The 25,982-nt window shown below is 36.9% G+C and overlaps 2 protein-coding genes across 2 annotated transcripts; both read right to left on the bottom strand.

The window, feature by feature from the left end:
* Positions 1–49: 49 nt before the first annotated feature.
* LOC134229923 (uncharacterized) lies at positions 50–1,578 on the bottom strand. Its single transcript, XM_062711706.1, has 2 exons — positions 1,485–1,578; positions 50–984 (listed from the first exon to the last, which is right to left on the bottom strand). Exons 1-2 carry the CDS (start codon positions 1,576–1,578, stop codon positions 50–52), a joined length of 1,029 nt encoding a protein of 342 aa, XP_062567690.1.
* Positions 1,579–4,673: 3,095 nt separating this feature from the next.
* On the bottom strand, positions 4,674–6,202 carry LOC134229922 (uncharacterized). The gene is made up of 2 exons (XM_062711705.1): positions 6,109–6,202; positions 4,674–5,608 (listed from the first exon to the last, which is right to left on the bottom strand). The coding sequence occupies exons 1-2, from the start codon at positions 6,200–6,202 to the stop codon at positions 4,674–4,676; spliced, it is 1,029 nt and encodes a 342-aa protein (XP_062567689.1).
* Positions 6,203–25,982: the final 19,780 nt, after the last annotated feature.

Genomic DNA, 25,982 nt, shown 5'->3' with positions numbered 1-25,982 from the left:
TATCAACCTGGTAAATTCGGGTCGCTTCGATAGACTCGCTCAGTAAGTTTTACTTTGCACATGTATTTGCACATAAATCCTGAACCATAATCCCCCTATCAGCCATGATGGAATCACCCTTTTCAAAGAGATTTAATGTAGGTTCTAAAAGACAAGATTTTTCAATAATCTGTCTATCAGAAGCAGAGCCCCCGTAGGAATCAGAAATGAAGGTTATGGCACCCTTTGGACTGCAACCAATCATTGTCTTGAGTGTGTTTTTGTGTTTGTAATTGGACCAAGTCACACTCTGACAGTTAACATGGGACGGCCTTTCAATAGGTATCTCAGTAGCGTCTAGTATAACTCTGGTGTTCGGGAATTTTGAGTTAAAGTCTTGAGGCATGTATTCATGGATGACGGCTGGAGCTGGCCAAATATTGATCTCTTTTAATTGGAAATACATGAAATTTATCCACGTAATAATTATTCTAGATACTGTGGACTCAGACACATTAAAGAGCATCGACAATTCAAGATCTTCTTTGTCTTGTCTAAGTTTGATTAGAGTCATAAATAACTGGTCTTTTGGATGGAGTAAGGAACACTGGTATGTGAGCTCACCTACACTGGGTCCAAGGCAGTGAAAAAACATCATAAAGTGGTTGTAATCTTGGAACCCAGTGTAGAAGTTAATGATTTTATCATTATTCATTAAACTTTCAACTGATAACTTTCCAAATGTTGGGATTTCACACTGTATGCCTTGGTCTTGCAGTACACGCTCTTGATCTTGATAGTCATCGCAGTCAACAGGAACTTCTGGTTCAGTACTTTTTACCTCTACTTCTTGCAGACAGTCAGTCTCCTGGAAAGAAATTACTGGTACATTTTCTGGCTGTGTTTGCCTCTTCTTGAATCGTTTTTCTCGTGGCGACTCTTCATAACTTGAAGTAAATGTGAAAATTGAAGGAACTGCATCTTCCTTTAGACGTGATCTGTCACCTTATTAAAAAAAGATAGAAAATGATTTATAATAGGAAAATAGTTTGAAAGTTTTGAATGTTAATTAATTGAATATTTATATAGTATATTGTCCTGGATATTGATAAGAATAACCCCAAGCAAAATAAATTAGGAAAGGTTATCATTAATGTTTCTTTAATTTAATAATTGAATATCATTTTTAATTAATTTAGTATAAAAATATTTATCATGCTTATGCTGAGGTTGTAGGAAAAAATTAATATATCTGACAATAGTTTATATTATAAGCAATGATACTATATATAAAATACTCCCAAATAATTTCATCCGCTTCATCCTCATCATCCTTGCTTGCTGCATGTCTGTTTAACAAGACGTAACCTGGGAAATGGAAAACAAACCACAAAGCAACGCGAACAGAAATTCAATTTATTAGTTAAAAATAACAATCATCGAGAAAAAAAATGAAAATTCAACAAAAAACAATCCATGAACGTGTAATTAATATTCTAACTAACCTAACAGCGTCGTCTTGTAGTCACTAGCGAGAAAGTGGGCGTAACATACCACGTCGAACCTTCCAGGTCTCCATAGACGCTTTCTCTCGTCCATTCGTTTGATGGCAACTCTCCATTTCAAATTTAGCGATGCATCAAATGGGAAACGATGTCCGCCGGTATTTTTACATCCAGGAACGCAACAATACTGTGGCATATTATGTTAAACTAATTCAGTATATCGTAATACAGTAAGGTAGTTCAGCGTCAAGCGAAAACATTCAAGCGTCACAAGACAAAGCGTTTCCGAAACCACTTATAAAACAGTGGCGCCACCTTTTGACGTATAATGCACGGGTGGAACCTATTCGGGTTGCTTCAATAAACTGAAGTTTTATGTACGACTTGACAAATACCACTTCTGTTTTGGTGGCAGAGGATAGTTTCGAATAAAGTACCGGTCAAAAAATAGAAAAAAAAGAGATACCTGAGGTTTGAATGCATATTATAGGTAATTTTATAGCTAGAATATTTTATGTGTGCATTTGGAGGGAATTGGTGGCCTTGTATAATTTATTGAAATATGACACTTTAGTGTCACTACTACTGTATATGGGATATGGACTAGAAATACGAAACTAAGCTCAAAACTCGCTCTACCGGTATTTCACCAGAAAAGCGGGGTGGGTTCACAGGATGAATTGTAGCTTGAAAACGAGGTGGTTGAGCCATTATCTCTTGCTGTTCATTGGTATGTACAAATGTTATTCTGCAATTTGTGTGGTAGCTTAGGTCAGGCGCACGGGCCTGGAAGCAGATGTGGCTGCGGCGAAATAGTGAAAATAGGCTTGATTCACATGAAATTTTGAGATTGTCCCTGCGCCATCTTTAGGGCTCATTGTGTAAGTTGTACATGTTTTATTCCTAAAAGCTTCAAATTTCTCAAGGGACTACATCATACTATTATTACATGTAGAGGGAATTTAAAATTTTTCAATGCACATTTTTAAAGCAGCTCAATATTAAGTAAACCGTCAGTCAAACGTTTTGATTGCAAAAAAACTATCCTCTGCCACCTTCAAGAATGCATCAATTTTTAGAAATGTGAATTTTAGTCTGATTTTTATACAAAAGAGTTTATTTATGTAAGTCAATTTAAATAAATACTTTGTTTCTGTTATTTAAAATCTGTACAGTTAGGTATATTCACTAAAAAGCAAGGGGGGTTACTCTTTTCCAGCATACATTTTTAAAGACTTTGAACCATCAGCATAATAAATCATATAAGATTCAGGCATTTCTTGCCAGAGAATAAATTAATTGTTTGAATTTGATTCTTTGGGTAGTGTCGCATAATGAAAATCATGTCTTGAATTAATTAATTAAATCTAATTAAAATTTAAGTGTATTAATTAGTGCGATATCACTGAAATTACATATATTTGCCATTTTTTCAACCTAATTTACTAAATATAATTATTTTGAAAATAAAAATCAGTCAGCATACCTAAATGTCACTAAACCTAATCATAAATAGTACAAAAAAACTTTTTTTGCTTTATTTTTCCAAATTTAACCTATTCTGTTATTGATATTTTCATGAAATATGCCCCCCCCCTTTTCAATTTTTGAATTTATCTATATTTTAATGTGACAGAATCTAAATTTTTCAATGGTTTGCTATAAAATGACTATTTTTCTTTGAATAATAACAAAACAAAGAGTTTATATTGCATATTTAATGAAGTAATATCAATAAAATGTGCATTCTCATGTAATTATTGAATTCTGCTAGGCCCATATAATTTGCCCGCAATTGCCCAGGATGAACAGAATAATCACTTTTAGTATTCAGGAGAATGAAATGTATGTATTTGATTACTCATAACTGTTAAAAGTGAATATCAGACACTTAGAAAGAATTCAGCTAGGACAAACAATTTTTTACAGTGCATTTTCATTACACTGAAGAAATGGCTGCAGGGGTAGCGTGTTGAACAGCCATTTCCTGGACACCTTTTCTTTAGCATATGATGCAATAGGGTTTTTTGCATATCATGATAAATATCTTGAAAGTTGAAAGGGGTTTTAACTTTGCAAAGAAGTTATAGGTATATAAAACCAAGTGAAAAAGAGATAAAATGGAATTTCATAGAACATGAAAAATAGGGGAGTATGTGATACATGTGAGTACATTTCACCAAGATGTGCCCTTTATATTTGACTTTTTACATATAAATGTATTTGAAATAGATTAAAATTACCATTTAACACTTTTTTGCTGGTATATTTATCATCTGGAGTTGTAAGAATTGCATTTGTTTTATGTGTAAGAAACAATATGGGGTTAAGGTGGTTGACCGAGAATTGGTGAGGTCTCTTATTTGGCCATAACTTTTTTATTTTTCAATGAATCAAGACATATTTGGTATATTTTTACTCAGAATTGCATGTTCTTTTTGAATTGAGCAAGGTTTATTACTTGCAAGACAAACTTTGAAAGTTAAAGGTGGCAGAGGATAGTTTCGAATAAAGTACCGGTCAAAAAATAGAAAAAAAAGAGATACCTGAGGTTTGAATGCATATTATAGGTAATTTTATAGCTAGAATATTTTATGGGTGCATTTGGAGGGAATTGGTGGCCTTGTATAATTTATTGAAATATGACACTTTAGTGTCACTACTACTGTATATGGGATATGGACTAGAAATACGAAACTAAGCTCAAAACTCGCTCTACCGGTATTTCACCAGAAAAGCGGGGTGGGTTCACAGGATGAATTGTAGCTTGAAAACGAGGTGGTTGAGCCATTATCTCTTGCTGTTCATTGGTATGTACAAATGTTATTCTGCAATTTGTGTGGTAGCTTAGGTCAGGCGCACGGGCCTGGAAGCAGATGTGGCTGCGGCGAAATAGTGAAAATAGGCTTGATTCACATGAAATTTTGAGATTGTCCCTGCGCCATCTTTAGGGCTCATTGTGTAAGTTGTACATGTTTTATTCCTAAAAGCTTCAAATTTCTCAAGGAACTACATCATACTATTATTACATGTAGAGGGAATTAAAAATTTTTCAATGCACATTTTTAAAGCAGCTCAATATTAAGTAAACCGTCAGTCAAACGTTTTGATTGCAAAAAAAACTATCCTCTGCCACCTTTTATCAACCTGGTAAATTCGGGTCGCATCGATAGACTCGCTCAGGAAGTTTTACTTCGCACATGTATTTGCACATAAATCCTGAACCATAATCCCCCTATCAGCCATGATGGAATCACCCTTTTCAAAGAGATTTAATGTAGGTTCTAAAAGACAAGATTTTTCAATAATCGGTCTATCAGAAGCAGAGCCCCCGTAGGAATCAGAAATGAAGGTTATGGCACCCTTTGGACTGCAACCAATCATTGTCTTGAGTGTGTTTTTGTGTTTGTAATTGGACCAAGTCACACTCTGACAGTTAACATGGGACGGCCTTTCAATAGGTATCTCAGTAGCGTCTAGTATAACTCTGGTGTTCGGGAATTTTGAGTTAAAGTCTTGAGGCATGTATTCATGGATGACGGCTGGAGCTGGCCAAATATTGATCTCTTTTAATTGGAAATACATGAAATTTATCCACGTAATAATTATTCTAGATACTGTGGACTCAGACACATTAAAGAGCATTGACAATTCAAGATCTTCTTTGTCTTGTCTAAGTTTGATTAGAGTCATAAATAACTGGTCTTTTGGATGGAGTAAGGAACACTGGTATGTGAGCTCACCTACACTGGGTCCAAGGCAGTGAAAAAACATCATAAAGTGGTTGTAATCTTGGAACCCAGTGTAGAAGTTAATGATTTTATCATTATTCATTAAACTTTCAACTGATAACTTTCCAAATGTTGGGATTTCACACTGTATGCCTTGGTCTTGCAGTACACGCTCTTGATCTTGATAGTCATCGCAGTCAACAGGAACTTCTGGTTCAGTACTTTTTACCTCTACTTCTTGCAGACAGTCAGTCTCCTGGAAAGAAATTACTGGTACATTTTCTGGCTGTGTTTGCCTCTTCTTGAATCGTTTTTCTCGTGGCGACTCTTCATAACTTGAAGTAAATGTGAAAATTGAAGGAACTGCATCTTCCTTTAGACGTGATCTGTCACCTTATTAAAAAAAGATAGAAAATGATTTATAATAGGAAAATAGTTTGAAATTTTTGAATGTTAATTAATTGAATATTTATATAGTATATTGTCCTGGATATTGATAAGAATAACCCCAAGCAAAATAAATTAGGAAAGGTTATCATTAATGTTTCTTTAATTTAATAATTTAATATCATTTTTAATTAATTTTGTATAAAAATAATTATCATGCTTATGCTGAGGTTGTAGGAAAAAATTAATATATCTGACAATAGTTTATATTATAAGCAATGATACTATATATAAAATACTCCCAAATAATTTCATCCGCTTCATCCTCATCATCCTTGCTTGCTGCATGTCTGTTTAACAAGACGTAACCTGGGAAATGGAAAACAAACCACAAAGCAACGCGAACAGAAATTCAATTTATTAGTTAAAAATAACAATCATCGAGAAAAAAAATGAAAATTCAACAAAAAACAATCCATGAACGTGTAATTAATATCCTAACTAACCTAACAGCGTCGTCTTGTAGTCACTAGCGAGAAAGTGGGCGTAACATACCACGTCGAACCTTCCAGGTCTCCATAGACGCTTTCTCTCGTCCATTCGTTTGATGGCAACTCTCCATTTCAAATTTAGCGATGCATCAAATGGGAAACGATGTCCGCCGGTATTTTTACATCCAGGAAATACTGTGGCATATTATGTTAAACTAATTCAGTATATCGTAATACAGTACGGTAGTTCAGCGTCAAGCGAAAACATTCAAGCGTCACAAGACAAAGCGTTTCCGAAACCACTTATAAAACAGTGGCGCCACCTTTTGACGTATAATGCACGGGTGGAACCTATTCGGGTTGCTTCAATAAACTGAAGTTTTATGTACGACTTGACAAATACCACTTCTGTTTTATCAACCTGGTAAATTCGGGTCGCTTCGATAGACTCGCTCAGTAAGTTTTACTTCGCACATGTATTTGCACATTGTCATATTATTGCTAGCGCTCTCGAGCGCTAGCAACTACGTTAGTCCAAATTCCTTGAATACGCATGCTCGGCCTCATGGTGGTGCATTCTTGGAAAACTGGGGAAAATAATTTAGATAGTCCGTACAATAACAATTTGGTTGCGTCATTAAATAACTATGTTTTTTTATTGTGTAGCTTACAGTTTAAAGGTAACTACATAATTGCAATACTTCAATTTCCTCTTTTTTTCGGATGGAAAAGCTCGAGTCATTATCTGATTGTTCTAAACAAGACAAGAGAGTTTTTTTTACGTCCAAGCACAACCAAAAATAGACTCTTATTTCTGATTGGTCAATTCAGCCAATCTTACAATTTCCAGAGACAAGAATTTAAACTAATAATAACGAATAAATCCATTATTTATAAAAAAAAAAAATAATAATAAAAAAAAAAAAAAAATAAAAAAAAAAAATGATGTGCATGGCTTAAAACTTAACAGTTCTTGACAAGCTACTTCACAACCGAGCTCACAACTTCACATTCGGAACTCTCTGGATTTCTTTATACAACATACACTTTGAGTTATTTCTATATTCTTTTTAACTCCTTTGCATTTTCTTTGCTATATTGCCACGGAATTCTATTCTTAAACCAGCTCACACAATGCCTCAATCGGCATCTTCAACATATTATATAGAGTCTCCCCCCCCCCCCCCCTCTCCAGTAAAGGTCATAAATGTTCCGTTGCGCCAAAACTCCAATTGGTCAACACAACCACCCTCGCCTTCCTTTCGTTACCTATGTGTGTATAAAATACACTTCACAAAACAATTATTAATTTATCACACTCCAGCCGCGATAAAAACTTAAAAATTCAGCATAATAAATCACTTGATCACGGACCTTCCTTTCTGTATTTAACAATTGCTACGGCGCTAGCTCACCTATCTTTTTTAAAAGATACACTTGTTGTGCGTATTTTGAGACAGTCTGAATGAATTAACATGTCATCTCAGCCGCTAAGTAATTGAAATAATTTGATGAATGTTGAAGTTTCATTACCAAATTCCAAAAGGTGTCTGGGAATTTGGGATGCACGTTATTCCTGAAAGCTGTAAATACAATCCACAAACTCATTTGACCTCTCGATGTACATTATTATTTTTTATTACGAAAAAAAAATGCATATTGCCTTGAACTGGAGATATACTTACGTAGGCAAATTACTGAAACTAATACATGTAGCATACATGATATGTTTCTGCTAGGTATATATGGGAAATTGCCCAATTACGTATGCATCTTATGCCTCTCCCTCCCCATTAAAATACTATGCAATTTAATTTTTGTTAAAAATAGACACCCCCACCCCGACAATTTTATGAAAAAAAAATAAATAGTGCTGAAAAACATTTTATTTTCTTCATCTTAGTTTAAACTTTACTACGCCAAATTAGGTATTCATGTTATGCCCCTACCATAACCAAGACGCTCTGCACTTTGCATTTTGTAAAAAAAAAAAAAAACATGGATCAACAACAATACCCCCTAATAATTTTGTCAAAAGTAAGGGAGTTGATCCGAATCTTGCGGGTTCGAATCCCACTGTGGGATGTGGAGACTGGTCCTTCGAATGAGACGTGTAAATCAAGGGCTCATGTCCCAATAGATGATTGCACGAAAAGATCCCTCACTGCTCAATGGCCGTCAGTGCCTATTATAGGGAAAAAATTATGCAGCTCTCTACCAGCAAGCCTTCATATGAGCAAAAAACTCCTTAGAGGGACATTAAACAAAATACGTTGTACTATCAATGTTTAACGTCACTCTAGAGAATTTATCTCCCTTGAGATATTGCCATTACCAGTGAACTTCCTGTCTCGAGGGGATGCTCCGCTTAGCGGTGCCCTTGTTGGTAAGTATAACTACTTCTCAAATGACTTGACGGGACAAAAAGGAGAACTTTTCATTTCATACATTCGAGCTTCTGAACTCTGTTTCATTTGTTATTCCTTGGTGATTCTTAGAATTTCAGAAGTCTGATTTCTCTCAAAACGTTCTCCATTTTCCGATAGAATTTCAATATCCTGCACCTTCAGATGTTGATATTTTTCTTGTCCCCGTCTACAGAAATGTAGAACTATTTCAAAAATCACCTTATTCAGAAGTCCTTCGGGTATAAAAGTGTTGAAAACTTGCTCATGCCATTAAAGTCTTAAGTCTACCAGAATAACATGATGGTGTCTGACACTTCCCTTTTCCTCTGCTCTGGTTTTAAGCAGTACGGTCAGAGACCAGAAGAGCAAATCCAAAAGTGAAGTCTCCGACTTCCTTCCGTCTGTAAACAAGTAGACTGCACAAGGTACTTAATTTTGGATATATGTTGATTTCGATAAACGGTGTTGCCATGGTTATTAAAAATAGAAATTTCTCAGACATATTTTCAAATTGCTATCCCTCCTACTGGTTTCAATATAACCTGGCACTCAAGTAGACTACACTAAAATATGACTGTGTATCGGTAGTCGAGAACGTTAAAGGTGCTGCCATTGGTCACTAAGAATATAGAAATGTCTTTGATATATTTACAAAATACCACCTCTACGGTTTTCGTCTCAATTCAATATAACTTGGCACTCAAGTACACCACGTTGCTAAGATACATTGTTCTGTGTTGATACGGCTGCTAAGTATAGAATTTTGTGTATGAAGGTAAACGTCATATAAACAGGTAACAGAATCAAAGTTATATACAAAGAATTTCTTTCTTCTCTTTTTTTAAACCTATATATATACAACTCTTTTTCTTTAACCCACTATATATATCAAACTCTTTTAAAAAAACACTATATATAAAACTATGTACAACTTGGTAACATCAAAGTCAGCAGAATTCTGTCTGCTACTCAAATACTTCAATTTCATATGTTGTCCCTGTGGCGCAGTGGTTAGGACGTCTGCTCTAGAGTTGATCCTTACGTCGCTGGATCGAGCCCACTGTGGGATGTGGAGACCGGTACTTCGGATAAGACTATATAAACGAGGTCCCGTGTCGCAGTAGGTGCTGGCACAAAAAGATCGCTCACTGTTCAGTTTCCCTGAATGCAGAGCGTAGGACAAAATTTGCGGCTCTACGCCGGCAAACGGTGGTGTCTCCATATGTGTGGCAAATTTTCTATAGGGACGCTAAACAACATACAATTAATCAATTTTAATGTCACCCTCACGAAACCTATTAACCCGCCTGGATACAATGGTCTTCTGTCACCAGTTTCAACATTAAACATGTCATCACTCTCCTTTGATGGAACTTGCATCACTTTTTGTGCATTCTATCTACATGACTTAATCTGAACCTCTTGGCCCACAATTTACAAGGTATGATAAATCTGACGTCTTTTTTCCGACCTGTAGGGCCAAAAACTGGTAATTTAGGTGATGTTCCTGGTTTTCCTCCTTGGAAAATAAACATACAACTCCTCGCCAGGTTCAACTTTTTACAAATCAATTTGCGGTCTGAATAATGTATGTGTTTAGGCATGCACTGATGCATTGTGTTTCTAACAAATAAGTGGATATTCTCAAGTAGTTACTGCAACTTCCACTGCCATTGCCTGGTGTGTCCTTTGAGGTAGCATCCAATGAGATCCAAAAATATTTAAAAATCAAAACTATACCATTTTATATGTCTAAACAAATAAACATGTCCATTCATCGACAATTTTTTTTTATAAAACATTTGCACAACTTACAAACTCACTGTTACCAATTTCTTAACATTTATTTCCATGTCCATTCATGATAAACAATCGCCTCGATTTTATTTTTTAAATCGGGTTCGATGCCATCTGACTTTCTAGAACTTTCAACAAATAGCTAGATCGGACATAAACGGAAAGGATTTGCACATTTTGTTTTTTAATCAATGATCAGAGCTTTTCTTTTATATATCTTAAATCAAGTTTTGATTGAATAATTCATTAATGACGTTTTATGAAATAAATAAGCGCTTGCTTGGCGTCAGTTTTTTTTAAAAATGCCAGTTACTTAGATTCGCCACCACTTTACTCTCTTTAGTGCTATTTCGAGGCTGTTAACCGAAAGTGAAAGTAGACTTTTAATTAAATATACGATAATTACTATGCAAGTGAAATCTGAATATAGTTTAAGACATCATCTTATACCTACAGTATTCCTACAGGCTTAAGTAAGAACTCTTGTGTAGCCGTTTCAGAGTTTATTTGCAAAATTTGTTAATGTATAAGTATAGATGTACCACAGTGGGATGCGAACCGGCGACGTAAGGATCAACTCCTTACTTCGCGACTCTTGGAGCAGACGCTCTTAGATAACCACTGAGTCACACGCACGACATGGGTTGTGGTTTGAATGATGTTCAGGTTGCTGAGCTATTTTGCTTGGACAATATACATATAAAGAACACAAAAAACTTTGGCGTTCTAGAAAGCTTGATACAACTTCTTTTAGGTTTAAGTAATCTTAAATAATGTAAAAGAATAAGTTAAGCTATTACTAGTATGCGAGATTGATTGATTGCTTGATTTGATTTATCTAAATGAAAACGTAAAGACTTAAGTCCTTATATTTAAAGATTAAGAAGTTTTCGTTGCTTTATTAGTTCTTCGGGGATGATAGGCCTTATTTACACATGTTCTTTAAAATTAAAGTGCAAACAGTTGTCCTTACATGTCTCGCAAACCTTTTGGAGAATGAATATTATCCAGACTACTGCAGATGGAGTCAGTGACGCTGTCTATTCACCGGGGTACGCTGGAGAGCAACATCCCGTTCAAGTCTCCACATTCCGAAAAGAGACCCTTTTGCAAAATACTTAACAGTCACAAGTACCTATAATCAAAGTTTTATTAGTGCACATACACACCCTCTCTCTCTCTCAGACACAGTCCCGCACACAAAAGCCAACTGGGAAAAAATCATCCTTAGAATAATTATAAAAGTTGTAATTTTATGCGCCCGGATCAATAGATCGGGGCGCATATTGTTTTTGTCCTGCCGGTCTGTTGTCAACTTACATTACTAATGGAATAAGTGAAATTATCTCTCCCTTACTCTCTCTCTCTCTCTCTCTAATTGTTCTTTCCTGGAGAAAGAATGCTTTGGCATACTAGCATACATGGTAACTAAAAGTCTTCACTTCACGCCTCTATATTGCTGCATTACAATGTGCAATGTGGTAATAAAAGAAAGATAACTCTACCAAAACAAATGCTTATTGTCAAGACTCGGACTTCGTACTAATTTTACACCTGCATGGTTGTTGACAAATAAGTTGAAACAATGGCTTCGTCTTGTCGTCCTCTGCACATCTGAGTCCAGGAAGACTCGAGGTAAACGACACCTTTCGATTACTTCTGCGTCATTAAGGTAATCGAAAGGATTCGTCCGATTTTGAAAAATCCTCTCTTGTTGAATGTTTTAGCATCGACTGCAAGGATGCAATCTTTGTTTAGGCTCTCGCAAGTCAGTTTACGAGTGCCCTTGACTACTCGTAGACTAACGAGCAACTGGTAAAACGCAAATCGAAACTCTTAGTGAAACGCACTTACGTGCTTGGTTCAAGTTTAAATCTACGAGGTACGACCCTGAAGCGGTCGATAACAACGATAACATAGTACCTACTGTCTAATGCTGTCCCTGAAATGGAAGGCAATTTAGGAAAAACGACACTTTCGGTTTTGGAATAAACAATTAAAATTTCAGAAGGATAGCCCTTGTGGAACATGATGAAACGTAAACAAGAAGTCTGTGAGCCAATGCTCACTAGAAATACTCCCGCTCTAATGTGAATATACACTATCATGTTGATAAACGCAAGTTCATTTACAGACAGACGTACGGATAGTAGGAAGTTGGCATCGGATTTGCATAAAAATGAATTCCATCATATGGCATGCCTCAGCAAAGAATGTGCTAAAATTTCAAGCATCTGCAACGGGTTCTGAGAAACCTGCGACGAAAATTTTTTATGTATGGTATAGAAAGACGCACGGATAAACAGGAAGTTGACATCGGATTTGCACAAAAATGAATCTCACCAGTTGGCATGCCTCAGCAAAGAATGTGCTAAAAGTTCAAGCATCTGCAATGAATAGTTGCTGAGAAAAAAATGTGACCAATATTTGTTACAAACTGTGAGGGTGTCGGTTATACATCTTGATGAACTGATCAACATAATTGATGATATACTATAGGTTTCAAATTCATTATGAAATCGAAAAGAAACATGTTATCCATTAATGACGTAATGGTTATTCAAAAAGAAGACCGCATAACTTCGAACGTTTTCTACAAAAGAACAGATACCAAGCAATACCTGTCACCATAGGAATAAAATATTCCATACAATATAGCCAGGCGTCCTTGTACAATAATTTCCGATGCGTAAATGGAATTTCGTCATATAGCATCAAAAGAACTACGCCCTAAAAGATATTGTTCTAGATGGTTGATTCAAAACGGAAAAAGCAAAGCAAAATTTCACGAGAAAGTGTTCTACAAAAGAACAGAAACCAAGCAATACCTGTCACCCTAGAAATAATATATTCCATACAATTTAGCCAGGCGTCTTTGTACAATACTTTCCGATCGATGCGTGAATGGAATCTCGTCATATAGCATTAGAGGAAGTACGCCCTCAAAGATATTGTTCTCAATTGTTGATTCAAAATGGAATAAGCAAAGCAAAATTTCACGAAGCAAAGGATCATCTTTCAGTGAAAAACTAGAGGAACTGTGAACACTGAGCGCCCGTGTGATTATAATGGAAAAGTCCATGTTTTGCACTTGGAGACTCGAAATAAGTGTCATATCAAAAAGTAAAATAGGAATGCACAATGGCATTATTCATAGAGAACCTGTGAAAGATTCATTAAATTTTCTACAGTGGTATGAGGAGTTGCGGATAAGAGATGGGTACCCTTTAATATCATAGAAAAAATGTCAGTGTCAGTGTTTTCCGATCAAAACTAAAGGAGGTGCAAAATGGCATTATGTAACAAAGGTGTGTGAAATGAACTATATGGAGATCACAAACTCAAAAGTCCATCAAACAATACAGAATTAGAGCAGAGCAAACACGGATCTCAGAAACATCAGAGGTGGGATCGGGTGCCAAGGAGAAGCGAGCATCCCATGCCGACCGATCACATCCGTAGTGTGCTCCTTGCCATGATCGGTAAATAACGGAAAACCTGTTGTCAATTCAGTGTGTAAATAATGGACCAACAATTAATATGAAAAGTGTCAGTCAGCATTTGACTCGATGTTAAATTGTATTGACTGACAAGGTCATCATATCCACCATAGAACTTACGAAATGATGACTTTAAGCGAGCCTGCTGATATTGTCAATACTTTACCTCGTGTTAAAATTTGTACATACATGTACGTAGAGCATACTCTTGTGTATCGAATCAACTGAGAGATAAAAACCCCGTTTGAGGTGATAAAGGTATATTAATATTGTAGCCTGGTTCCCGAGACCTTCCGAATGTGCAAGCACAGAAGGCCTGGCATCGACTGTTCAATGGCAGCGCGCATGTTCCAAGCCAACATGGCGGACACCGTGGGGAGTTACCATGGAAAAGTTTTTTTTGCAAGAATTCAGGTAGTACCTACAGCTTCATCAACGATTTAAATTAATATTTCCCTAAAATGGCATTCGTAGGAGTAGTTAGTGCATTCATTTCTTCCCGTTTGAATGTGAACAATCCACCTCCCAAAGATGTTGTTTTGTTTACAACTTATAAAGACCTAATCACGCCTTGTTATTTATCAGCGGGCCGGGGATATGAAACAAACTCAATGCACTTCTGTGTCTGCGTACATTGTAATTTATGCCCCGATTGACTTTGAATTAACTTTTCTTGACCTGTCACACTGAGGGAATGTTTCTGTTATAGACACAATCATATATGGAAAGGGTATCTGATGCAATGGTTGGATAATACATACCTATAGTATTTGTTTTGGTGGAAATGGTAACACACTTTGTTCAATATGTTTACAAAACATGAACAAGGAGATCCAGGTTCAAATCTTTTTGGTATAATTTATCTGTTGCTTTTTATCTGTTTTTTTTTTTCAAAATACATATTTCCCAGATGAAACATTTTTTATTTTATATTTATTTTATTTATATTATTAGTCATTAAATACATGTTATAATTATGCACTATATAAGGCTACAACTTTGTCAGGATAGAATGTAGAATTACATTGTATTAGACCAGCTAAAATTCTGGAAAACTGATAATATAAACTATTTGAGATAAAAACACTTACATATATAATATCACTCTGAAGGTTTGTAATTTAAATTATTTGTCATATATATGCATATTTGATTCCGGATATTTATACTATACAGTATGGTGAACATGATGATGCCAGGAGTGTGAAGGAGAGATGACAGATTGCCATCATTCCACTCATACGCTCTTTCATTCACACCAAAGAAATAGAAAGGCAAAAGATGCAGAGGAACACCAACGGGCCTTTCACCTATTCCACCAAATAAAATGATCGGTCAGAACTGCTATATGGTGTCATTCTACTAGAATGTATATTACCTTTATTTGTTATATCTAACTATTGTAAGCATGTTGGGTCTAAATGGACTGAGAGTGAAAGGAAATTCATATAGGAATACATAGTGGAAAACCCGCTGCCTAGCTACTACTACCCCAAATAAGTATTGGCGTTCATTTGCATCGTCTTTGAACATGGATTTGGGAGAGTCAAGAACAGGTACGTCATTTACTGTAAAGTAACTTAAAGACTCATTGTTCCATATAATCATGTAATATGTTCACCGATTTTGAAATTTTACCAAAAAAGGTTTTGCAAGATGTTCCTACATGACTGTAAAGAAATCCTATTATAACTAGATTTGAATCTCAACTAGGACTTGAACCCAGGAACACCATGTCTGAGCTATTGCGACACAATATTGGTGTATTAATAGACTTTCTTGCATCCTACTTATCCTGTGAACCAAAGTATTTGAAAATAAATCCTGCCTGACTGATCTGAGCATTTTATATTTTTATTAAAATGAATTATGATGGTTTTTTTCCAGACTTCCCGCCCAGGAGATTCAACTAGCTCGAGCCAAATGAGGAATTCGTGAACATGACTCATTATGGGTTTCTCAAAGGAGACACCTTTGTTGTACAACGAAGGCACGTGATATTTGCAACTGATACACAGCTTCACATGCTAGGTTAATTCAAACAGTTTCAGATTGTCCTTTTAAACAAACCTGAATAATTTTTAACTTATTTTGTTCATTAAGAATAAATTAATTGTTAAATCTATAAAACATTTGATGTTTATATCTTGTTTTCTAATTCAGATTATTTTAATTTTGACGTGCCAAATCCTGGTACATTGATGCCACATTCAAAGTAGTTAAGGAGCCCTTATCACAACTTCTGTCCATTCACAGTGTTGTGAAATTGAGCTAAGGAAAATACAAACAGGTATTTGTCCCATTTTTTGAACAGTCAACATCCTTTTCAAAATACATGAAAGAAAAAGTAAGCAAGCTTACATACCCCACGCTCCCCCAAAACTCAAAGTGCTGAAAATCCCGGAAAAAATGAAAGAATCGGAATTACCCGGTAATATGCATATCTACACATTGTGTTCTAAATATCTGCAAAGTTTGATGAAATTCTGTCCAGCGGTTTATGAGGAGTTGCGCTGACAAACTGTTCATCACTATATTCAAGATATCCCCAAAAGTCTAGGTTGTAAAGTGCCGAAATTCCCAGAAAAATAAAGGATTCGGAATTTCCTGGTAAAATGCAAATCTATACTTTGTGTCCTAAATATCTGCCAAGTCTGACGAAATTCTGCGTAGCGGTTTATGAGGGGTCGCACTGACAAAATGTTCATCTGTATATTCAAGGTATGGCCAAAACTCTAATTTGAAAATTGCCAAAATTCCCAGAAAAATATCGGAATCGGAACCTTACCTTCCCATGACATCATTCCAGGGTTGTTTGATCACCTCCAGGAAGCTGCAACAACAGATGGCTTGGTACAACTTTGCCAGTACATCACCAACAACTGGGTTGGAGATTGCAGCCTTGTGGAGCCCCGGACAATGGATTGTGTTTTATCTTTAATTCTACATATATTTAAATTAACTTTAGATAAGATAACTGGAAACTTTATTATTTTTTACTTTAATCTAAAATATGAAAATATTGAAACATAATTGTATCTGAAATACTAGAAGTTCTTTTTTAAACTTGATCATACAAAATATAATCTTTTCTGTAGGCGATGCGTACTAACAACGACCTGGAATGATGGCAACGCCGGTTAAAACACTCCGCAGGGAAATCCAACCTTCCCATATATGATGTTCAAACAATATAGTATTTGTCTTTTAACACATTTGCAAGACTTTAGGATGCTTTATCAGTGTCATTTATTGTAGTCGTTCGAAACTTCAATCGAGAGAGAGAGAGACATCGGAAAGGTTTAGATTTGATATAAAGTTGAAAAACAAGATGTGTTTGTGAAAAACTATGCGCCCGGCGGCAACAAATTTAAAAAAACATACTTTTAGCATAAAGGTCACAGTGAAGGTCATAAGGTCATTGATCTTGGTGTCATTTAAAAGATCTTGATTAGTGAAGTATGCATACCAAATATGAGTTCTCTATCTTACATGGTTCAAAAGTTATGGTGAAGGTTCAAAAAAGCTATTTTTAGCATATAAGACAGTCAAGGTCACAAGGTCATTGACTTTGGTGTCATGTGAAAGGGCATTATTAGTGGAGTATGCATGCCAAATATGAAGTCTCTCTTCATCTTTCTTCGTTTAAAAGTTATGGCGAAGGATAAAAGATTGCCGTCAAAAAAAGCTATATTTAGCGTATAAGCCACAGTCAAGGTCACAAGGTCATTGACCATGTTGTCTCTTGAAAAAGCTTGATAAGTGTTGTATGTATACCAAATATGAAGTCTCTATCTTTTATGGTTCAAAAGTTATGGCAAAGGTTAAAGTTTGCAAAAACCTCTATTTTTAGCATATAGGTCAAGGTCACAAGGTCATTGACCTTCGTGTCATTTGAAAGAGCTTCATTAGTGGATTAGGCATACCAAATATAAAGTCTCTATCATTCATGGTTCAAAAGTTATGGCGAAGGTTCAAGTTTGCAGACAAACATAGGTAGTTCATCTGCTTAATAACCAGGAGCAGAGAAGTTTTTTGAACAATTTCTGCATTTTCTCTATATAACCCCGCCCTAACAACAGAACCCCTGACCCAGGGGGCATAAAATTCACAATAGCATTCTTCCTCATAATGACTATATACTTAGTTTATTTAATACCCAGGAACAGAGAAAAGGACCGTTGGCCTCTCCATCTTTTCGACGATGCCCTCTTTCTCGAGTCTGTTCAATTCCGCTTCTACCTTTGACATCAGTGGAAATGCGATACGACGGGCAGTTGTTAAACAGTACGGCTTAGCATCATTTCTAAGAGTTATTTTTACAGGCTCACATTTCACTAGTCCGAAACTTCCGAACAAACTTGGTTCAACACTGTCAACTTTCTTTACAAGTCCAAACTTGTGTGCAGCTGAGCGTCCTAAAAGGTTGCTTGTCCCTCTGATAACGTGAATTGGAAACGCAAAGTTTTGGTCCTTAAATTTAGTCTCAGCTGTGAAATCTCCAAGACAGTCAATTCGTCCTCCAGGTCCAAACAAAGCAGTGTTGGCTGATTTCAGTTTCGGCGGGTACTGAAGTTTACGGTAAGTTGATTCAGACATGACTGAGGTATCTGCTCCTGAATCAATCTTAAACGGTACAGTTTTCCCACAGACTTTCAGGTTCACCTTCCATACTGCTTGATCGTCATAACAAGTAGTGATCGAGCCAAGGAATCCTTCTTCATACAATCCTCCAGGTTCTGGATGTACTATTTCCGCGATGCTATTCTGCTTACAACACACGGCAGTGATCATATTTGTGATACCGTCTGCACTGTTTGCTCCTAGCGATACAATGATCCCTTGCATGTCGTAGATTACATTTGTTACACTTTCCTTGACCTTGTCCTGTGGTGTGATGGTTACCTCTGCCACGCCCACCTGAGTGTCTGTGTCCTCGACCTCTGCCTCGGCCGGTGTTAAAATTCCGCTGACTTTGACTATGCTTACGGACTGCTTTCACATTTGTAGCTGACACACTCTTAACCATTTCTGATTGCTGCGCGATTTCTACTGCTTTCTCGAGTGTCAGGTCTGATCTGAGCTGTAGTTTCTCTGAGAGTTCTTTGTCAGATATTCCGATCACTAATCGATCCCTAATTTGCTCCTTCTTGTCAGCAAAGTCACAATATTCAGAAATTTCGTGAAGATTTCTAACGAAAGTTTCTATTGACTCACTGGGTTGTTGTGCGCGCTGATGAAATCTGGCTCGTTCGTGGATAATATTTCTCTTTGGAATGAAATATTCGTCAAATTTCTTGAAGACTTTGTCAAACTTCTTCTCATCCTCTTGATCTTCGAACTGTAGGGACTTAAATATGCTCTGCCTCCTTACCCATTGCGTAGATAAGTGCGCTGATCTGGACCTCCGGGTCATCTTTTTTCAACTTCGAGGCCATTCTAAAGCGGGAAAATCGTTCCGTCCAGTCGAGTCACTCTGTCGGGTTACTGAAGTTAAAACTCTCCGGGGGGTTGAAACGAGGCATGGTTCTGTTATCGGCTTAATCTGTCCGCTAAATATACAGGAAAAATTACTGGAATCCCGCTTCTGACACCATGTTCAGACGAGCCATTGAAAACACGTGTGATCAACTCAATCATTTATTAAGAACACATCATAAGTGATGTCATACACAAGACTACACATAAAGGTCACATGGTACACAAACAGCTGATAATGAATGAATGAATGAAACATGAATTCGAAACACTACATTGGCTTTTTACTGGCATAAGCCCTACCACGAATGTCGATCGGTCATTTCCGTAAACTTTGACCGGCCGAGAAGCTTTCGGCAAACCTCTGCTGCTTCCGTTACCTCCTTCAAACAAGAAATGGGAAAAACATTGTAAAGCATGCAAGCAATAAAAATCAAATTTTATTTACAATGAAATTAAAGAGACCTTTTTTAGCTCACCTGAGTCGAAGGCTCAAGTGAGCTTTTCTGATCACATTTTGTCCGTCGTCCGTCCGTCTGTCTGTCTGTCTGTCCGTCTGTAAACTTTTCACATTTTCGACTTCTTCTCAAGAACCACTGGGACAATTTTGACCAAACTTGGTACAAAGCATCCTTGGGTGAAGAGGAATTTAAATTGTTAAAATGAAGGGACATATCCCCTCGCAAGGGGAGATAATCAAGAAAAGACAAAAATAGGGTTGGGTCATTAAAAAATCTTCTTCTCAAGAACCACTGGGCCAGAAAAGCTGAAACTTATGTGGAAGCATCCTGGTATAGTGTAGATTCTAAATTGTTCACATCATGACCCCCGGGGGAAGGGCGGGGCCACAATGGGGAATCAAAGTTTTATATAGAAATATATAGGAAAAATCTTTGAAAAGCTTCTCAAGAACCATCTGCCAGAAAAGCTGAAACTTATGTGGAAGCATCCTGGTATGATGTAGATTCTAAATTGTTCACATCATGACCCCCGGGGGAAGGGCGGGGCCACCAATGGGGTATCAAAGTTTTACATAGAAATATATAGGAAAAATCTTTGAAAATCTTCTTCTCAAGAACCACTGGGCCAGAAAAGCTGAAACTTATGTGGAAGCATCCTGGTATAATGTAGATTCTAAATTGTTCAAATAATGACCCCCGGGGGAAGGGCGGGGCCACAATGGGGAATCAAAGTTTTATATAGAAATATATAGGAAAAATCTTTGAAAATCTTCTCTCAAGAACCACTGGGCCAGAAAAAGTGAAGCTTATGTGGAAGCATTCTGGGGTAGTGTAAATTCTAAATTGTAGGAATCATGACCCCCGGGGAAAGGGCGGGGCCATTATAGGGAATCAAAGTTTTACATAGAAATATATAGGAAAAATCTTTGAAAATCTTCTTCTCAGGAACCACTGGGCCAACAAAGCTGAAACATATGTGCCCATGGAAGGATCATGGGGTAGTGTAGATTTCAAAATGTCTAAATTATGATCAGTGGGGTAGGGTGGGGATGCATTATGTATAACAAGGGGGAAATCTGGTAAAGAACAGAAAGGTCAAAGCTTCTCATGTGAGCGATGTGGCCCATGGGCCTCTTGTAGTTATTGCTAAAAAATCTCATGTTATTTAGAATTAATCACGGCTGATGTTGTTCGTTTTGTCATTTTTTAAAGATTGAAAATATTACAAAATTGTCAAGTCGTACGAAAATTAGATCATCAAAATTGTTATCTTCCTTGCCTTGAACAGCATTTCAACCAATGAAATAACTGATATTTTCTCATCATGCAATTTCTACAAATCACGAGAGAGAGGAAGTGCATAGCCCGAAGACTGTAAAAAGCTTCAACTATATAATACCGTCTTCCAAGTAAGACGGCAATATTCTTTATATCGGCTTTTGATTTCGGTGAACGTGTTGTCGTGGTTACTAAAAATAGAAATTTCCGTGAAATACTTTAAAAAATGCTACTCATCCTACAGTTTTGGTCTGATTTTAATATACCGGTAACTTGACAAACAAGAAGACTAAATTAAGATACATAATTCTGTATATCAGTTTTTGATTTCGATGAACGATGTTGCCGTGGTTACTAAAAATAGAAATTTCTGTGAAATACTTTCAAAATGCTACTCCTCCTACAGTTTTGGTCTGATTTCAATATAACTTGGCACACGAGAAGACTTCACTAGAATTCATAATTCTGTATATCGGTTTTTGATTTCAATCAACGGTGTTGCCATGGATACTAGAAATAGAAATTTCTGTGAAATACTTTCAAAATGCTACTCCTCCCACAGTTTTGGTCTGATTTCAATATAACTTTGCACACAAGTAGACTACACTAAGATACATACAGGTAAATATCAGTATTTCGAACATGGGATATCTCGAATACCCCACTTATGTCGAAGTCGATCGCCGGTCCCGGCCGTATTTTCTATATATATGATTTAAAAAACTACTGATATCTCGAACATGGTAATCTCGAATACCCCGCTTATGTCGAAGTGTATTCAAGGTCGCAAGTATATGTTGGTAAACTTTTCCCGAGTACCATGAGATTTGGTGCCGAGCGAAGCGAGGGACCAAATCGAATGGCGAGGGAAAAGTTAAACAACATACTTAGTACATGCTTCACACGAGAAGTTAAGCCCTTTGTGTCCCTGTCTATTTAATTACATATCTTTGTGTGTTTCTTATTATTCAATCAAGATAAGGATAGTTTGACACTGACTGTTGCCATTTTGTACAGGCCCAGATGTGATAATTGTACCCTCGGGGTAATATCTACCTTTCAGGTGACGGTCTACAGTGAGTAGTTTTCAAATACAATACAGGTTCATTTCTATAGATTCAAATATCTCTGTATGAAGATTGTCATGTCATTTTGATGGATTTAAGTCAGGAGCATTTTATTTTTGTTTGGACATTACTAAACATTTGTTTTGGGTGGTAAAATTGATAAATTTCTCCTGAAAAGCAAAGAATTCCTCAGAAAACGAAAAGCAGGAAAAGAAAGGCTTACGGTTGGATATATACATGTACATTACTTGAGCAATACGGGACGGTTCCAACGTATTTGAACTTCTTTAAAAAGATCATATTTAGACTTTTTGCTGTTTCCCAATCGGTCAATATCTGTTTATTTGGAATCAAAGAATAAATTAAATAGTTAAGTAACATTTTTATTGTTCTCACTTCTCAATGCGATAATACTGATTATTATATAGTTTATTTATAGTCCCTATATAATCTAATAGATACAAACGCAAACAGTTCATAACACTGCATATTCATAGGATTCGAGGCCGTATTTACCGGAGGGTAAGTGCGCGTGCCACGGCATTGTGACGTCACAATCAACGTTGTTAACAATGGTTGCAACGACCGAAACCAGCTATGTATCTGAGCGGGAAAAATGGCAGACAAACCTATCGCAGGATTTTTTTAAACATCTGGACGCCTTACACATAACGAAACCATCATTCATTGTCTGGTGACCTTTCCCTGTGTCCATGATTGTAACCTATAATTGGTAATGATTTGCTCAATAATTATGCACACAATGGAAGAGTCGCCCAACCATGAAGCTTGGGCTTGGGGTTTACCAAGTGATTTGGTAGCAGCAAAAATCCTTTGCGAGGTGTTAAAACATGTACAAAGTTCAAATTTTACCTGCTTATCTCGAAGTGCAGTGAATTTTCCGGTCTACTGAACACATCTGGTGTCGTAACTTCACGCATTCTTGCCAGTGGCAAATAATTAGCACCTTCGAAACCCTGGCGTATCTTAATTAATCCCAAGCTTCTGAGGGTTATCTATGTCACGATAATCGGTATGATAGCCTGGGTGCTTGGTGTAGTTTACGATTAATAAATAAGCAAGTTCACAGCCACTCTGAAATTAATACAGTCAGTATTACCGATAATGCATTTAATGATGCACGCTAAATGATTAACATTGGAAATTCAAAAAACAGGGATTCTTCAAAGTGAACTTGAATTAAACAATTATAATGTTAGTCGGTGATAAAATAGGACGTAAAATAATTTTTCGTCATTCAACAAGATGTCTCAAGACAGTACAGAGAAGAATACCAGAGCTGGTCTCAAGAGAAAACTAAAGACCCATACGATTGAAACAAAGTTTCAAGCCATCGCTGATGTTGAAAAAGGAAGAGATAGTAAAGCGGCCATTGCGAAGAAGTGTGAAATCCCCCCAGCACCTTATCAACGTGGATCAAGAATGCCGAGAAGATCAATGTGGCCTACAAACAGAGCGCATTCGGACCACAGGAAAAGAAGATTAGAACGGCGACCTACAAAGACACAGACCAAGCAGTTCTGCAATGGTTCAAAACAGCCAGAGACCAAAATGTTCCAGTGTCCGGGCCCCTTCTCATCGCTAAAGCACAGGAGTTCGCTTCTCAGCTTGGCGATGAGTTCAAGTGCACCACTGGGTGGCTCGAGCGCTTCAAAGAGCGCTTCTCAGCTTGGCGATGAGTTCAAGTGCACCAATGGGTGGCTCGAGCGCTTCAAAGAGCGCCATAACATTACCTTTAAACGTGAGTGTGGCGAATCAAAGGCCATAAATGAGGGTACTGATCAAATGACAGAGTGGTCTTCCACTCTTCAGACCCTCTTAGGTGAATACAGTCACAGTGACATCTTCAATGCCGATGAAATGGACTGTTTTATTCGCCTACTACCCGACAAAACTCTCGAGTATAAAGGGGTAGATTGCCTGGATAACATCTGAGCTTTTTACAGCCTGGCTGAGAAAACTGGACAGACGTTTTCAGCACCAGAGACGCAAAGTTGCCATGATCGTCGACAACTGTCCAGCACACCCCAAAGTCGACGGTCTTAAAGCCATCCGCCTGTTTTTCCTGCCACCGAACACCACAAGCAAGACACAGCCCATGGATCAAGGAATCATACAGAACTTGAAAGTCCACTACAGAGAGCAAGTCATTTTGAAACAACTGCAGTCAATAGAGAAGAAGATAGAGCTACAGATAACAGTCCTGGACGCCCTCAGAATGCTCAACAACGCCTGGAACAAAGTCACAGAGAAAACCATCAACAACTGCTTTCGACATGCCAAATTTGTCATCAATGAGCCAGAAGTTACATGAATTTATTTATTTTCTATTTATTAAGTTAAGATTTTACGTGATAAAAAGAAGAAAAATATTTGTTTCATTTATTGCAAGAATGCTTGATACTTAACATCATACTTGATTGATATTACCGGTATGGTAATAATAGGTCATGAGTCAAAAACACATTACGACCATACTGAAATTTACCGATTCAAAATTGTAAGATAACTTCGGACATCTCGAACCCAATACATGAATTAAATGAAAAAGTCCTGTTAAATCGCTCAAGCTTTTTCTTTCCAAAACCGATCCAAATGCAACCAGGCTCTTCAAACATCGCTTAAAACCTGTCTTATCCTCTCCAGAAAATGAGACCTCGTGGTCTAGTTGTGTCCCGGTTCAAAGTACCAGTTTAGTCGTTACGTGTACGACATTTCCAAAAATGTTAATTGCAGCACATATTACACGGCTCATTGTCAAGCTACTACAATCCAATGAATGAATGATTCAGGTTTTGAAATTAGACGTGTCATGCAAATGTCCGGACCTAAAAAGGAGCTCTAAGAAGTTATGCCTAATCTAACGATACGATATATCCTGATGAGCTTGAGATACAAGATACCAGAGTCTGACACACGTTTCATATTTGGATATTTTACTTGAAAAAGACGTCAGTGGTAATCTTACAATAAAGTTTTATGATAAACGTGATGGATATAACTTTTCTATCGTCAGCTTCCCTTACTTATGCAGCAATATACCTTCATCACCTGCATACAGAGTTTATATACTAGTATCTCAATTGATTCGATACAAAAGAGCATGCTCTACGTAAGAACAATTTCTAAAACGAGGTAAATTATTGACAAACAAGTTGATGAAACAATATCAACAGTCTCGCTTTAAGTCATCATTTCGTAAGTTCTATGGTCGACCTTGACAGCAAATACAATTTATCATTCAGTCAGATTGTAAGTCCATTATTTACAGACTAAATTGACGACGGATTTTTCCGTTATTTCCTAATTAGGTCAAGGAGGACACGGCGGGTATGACCGGTCGGCAGGGGATGATAACGAACAGTATTCAAGATCAATTTAAGTCCATAAAACAATACAAAATAGGAGCATAGCAAACAAGGACCTCAATGGTAAATTGTATTTGCAGCATTTTCGACTGTTAACCCATGGAGCATTGCTGAAAAAATTAAACTATCTTCCATGAAGTCAAATGAAATTACCAATACTATTCTAGCATACATACATGTAGTACATGATCTACGACCTTTGAACACCATTGAAATCCTGTATTTAGGTAAGTTTTTTATTCAACTGTTCTTGAATTTACAAGCAGCCTAAACAGTTAAAAGCAAACCAATCTCTCCCTGTATAATATTTTATTTCTCGTTTATTGATACAGAAACATGATTAAAGCCATGGAACCATGTATCAGCCCCCTAATCGACAGAGACTCGGCGAACAACTCATTCCAGCATTATTATTGATTGCAAGACCCGCTGGAATTCCACTTACCAAATGATTCAGAGGTTTTTAATTCAGAGGCCTGCAGTCCTTGCGGTACTTCTTGATGAAAGGATC

The sequence above is a fragment of the Saccostrea cucullata genome, unplaced genomic scaffold (assembly GCF_032062105.1).
Source record: "Saccostrea cucullata isolate Sc308-1 unplaced genomic scaffold, CSIRO_AGI_Scuc_v1 ctg4801, whole genome shotgun sequence".
In the NCBI taxonomy this organism is placed as follows: domain Eukaryota; kingdom Metazoa; phylum Mollusca; class Bivalvia; order Ostreida; family Ostreidae; genus Saccostrea; species Saccostrea cuccullata.
The sequence above is the reverse complement of the archived record's forward strand: the minus strand, read 5'-3'. Positions and strand labels throughout refer to the sequence as shown.

Coding starts and splice junctions, on each gene's coding strand:
- LOC134229922 (XM_062711705.1), bottom strand. CDS start 6,202: ATGGACGAGAGAAAGCGTCTATGGAGACCTGGAAGGTTCGACGTGGTA. Junction 5,609..6,108: donor CTACAAGACGACGCTGTTAG/GTTAGTTAGGAT, acceptor TTTTTTAATAAG/GTGACAGATCACGTCTAAAG.
- LOC134229923 (XM_062711706.1), bottom strand. CDS start 1,578: ATGGACGAGAGAAAGCGTCTATGGAGACCTGGAAGGTTCGACGTGGTA. Junction 985..1,484: donor CTACAAGACGACGCTGTTAG/GTTAGTTAGAAT, acceptor TTTTTTAATAAG/GTGACAGATCACGTCTAAAG.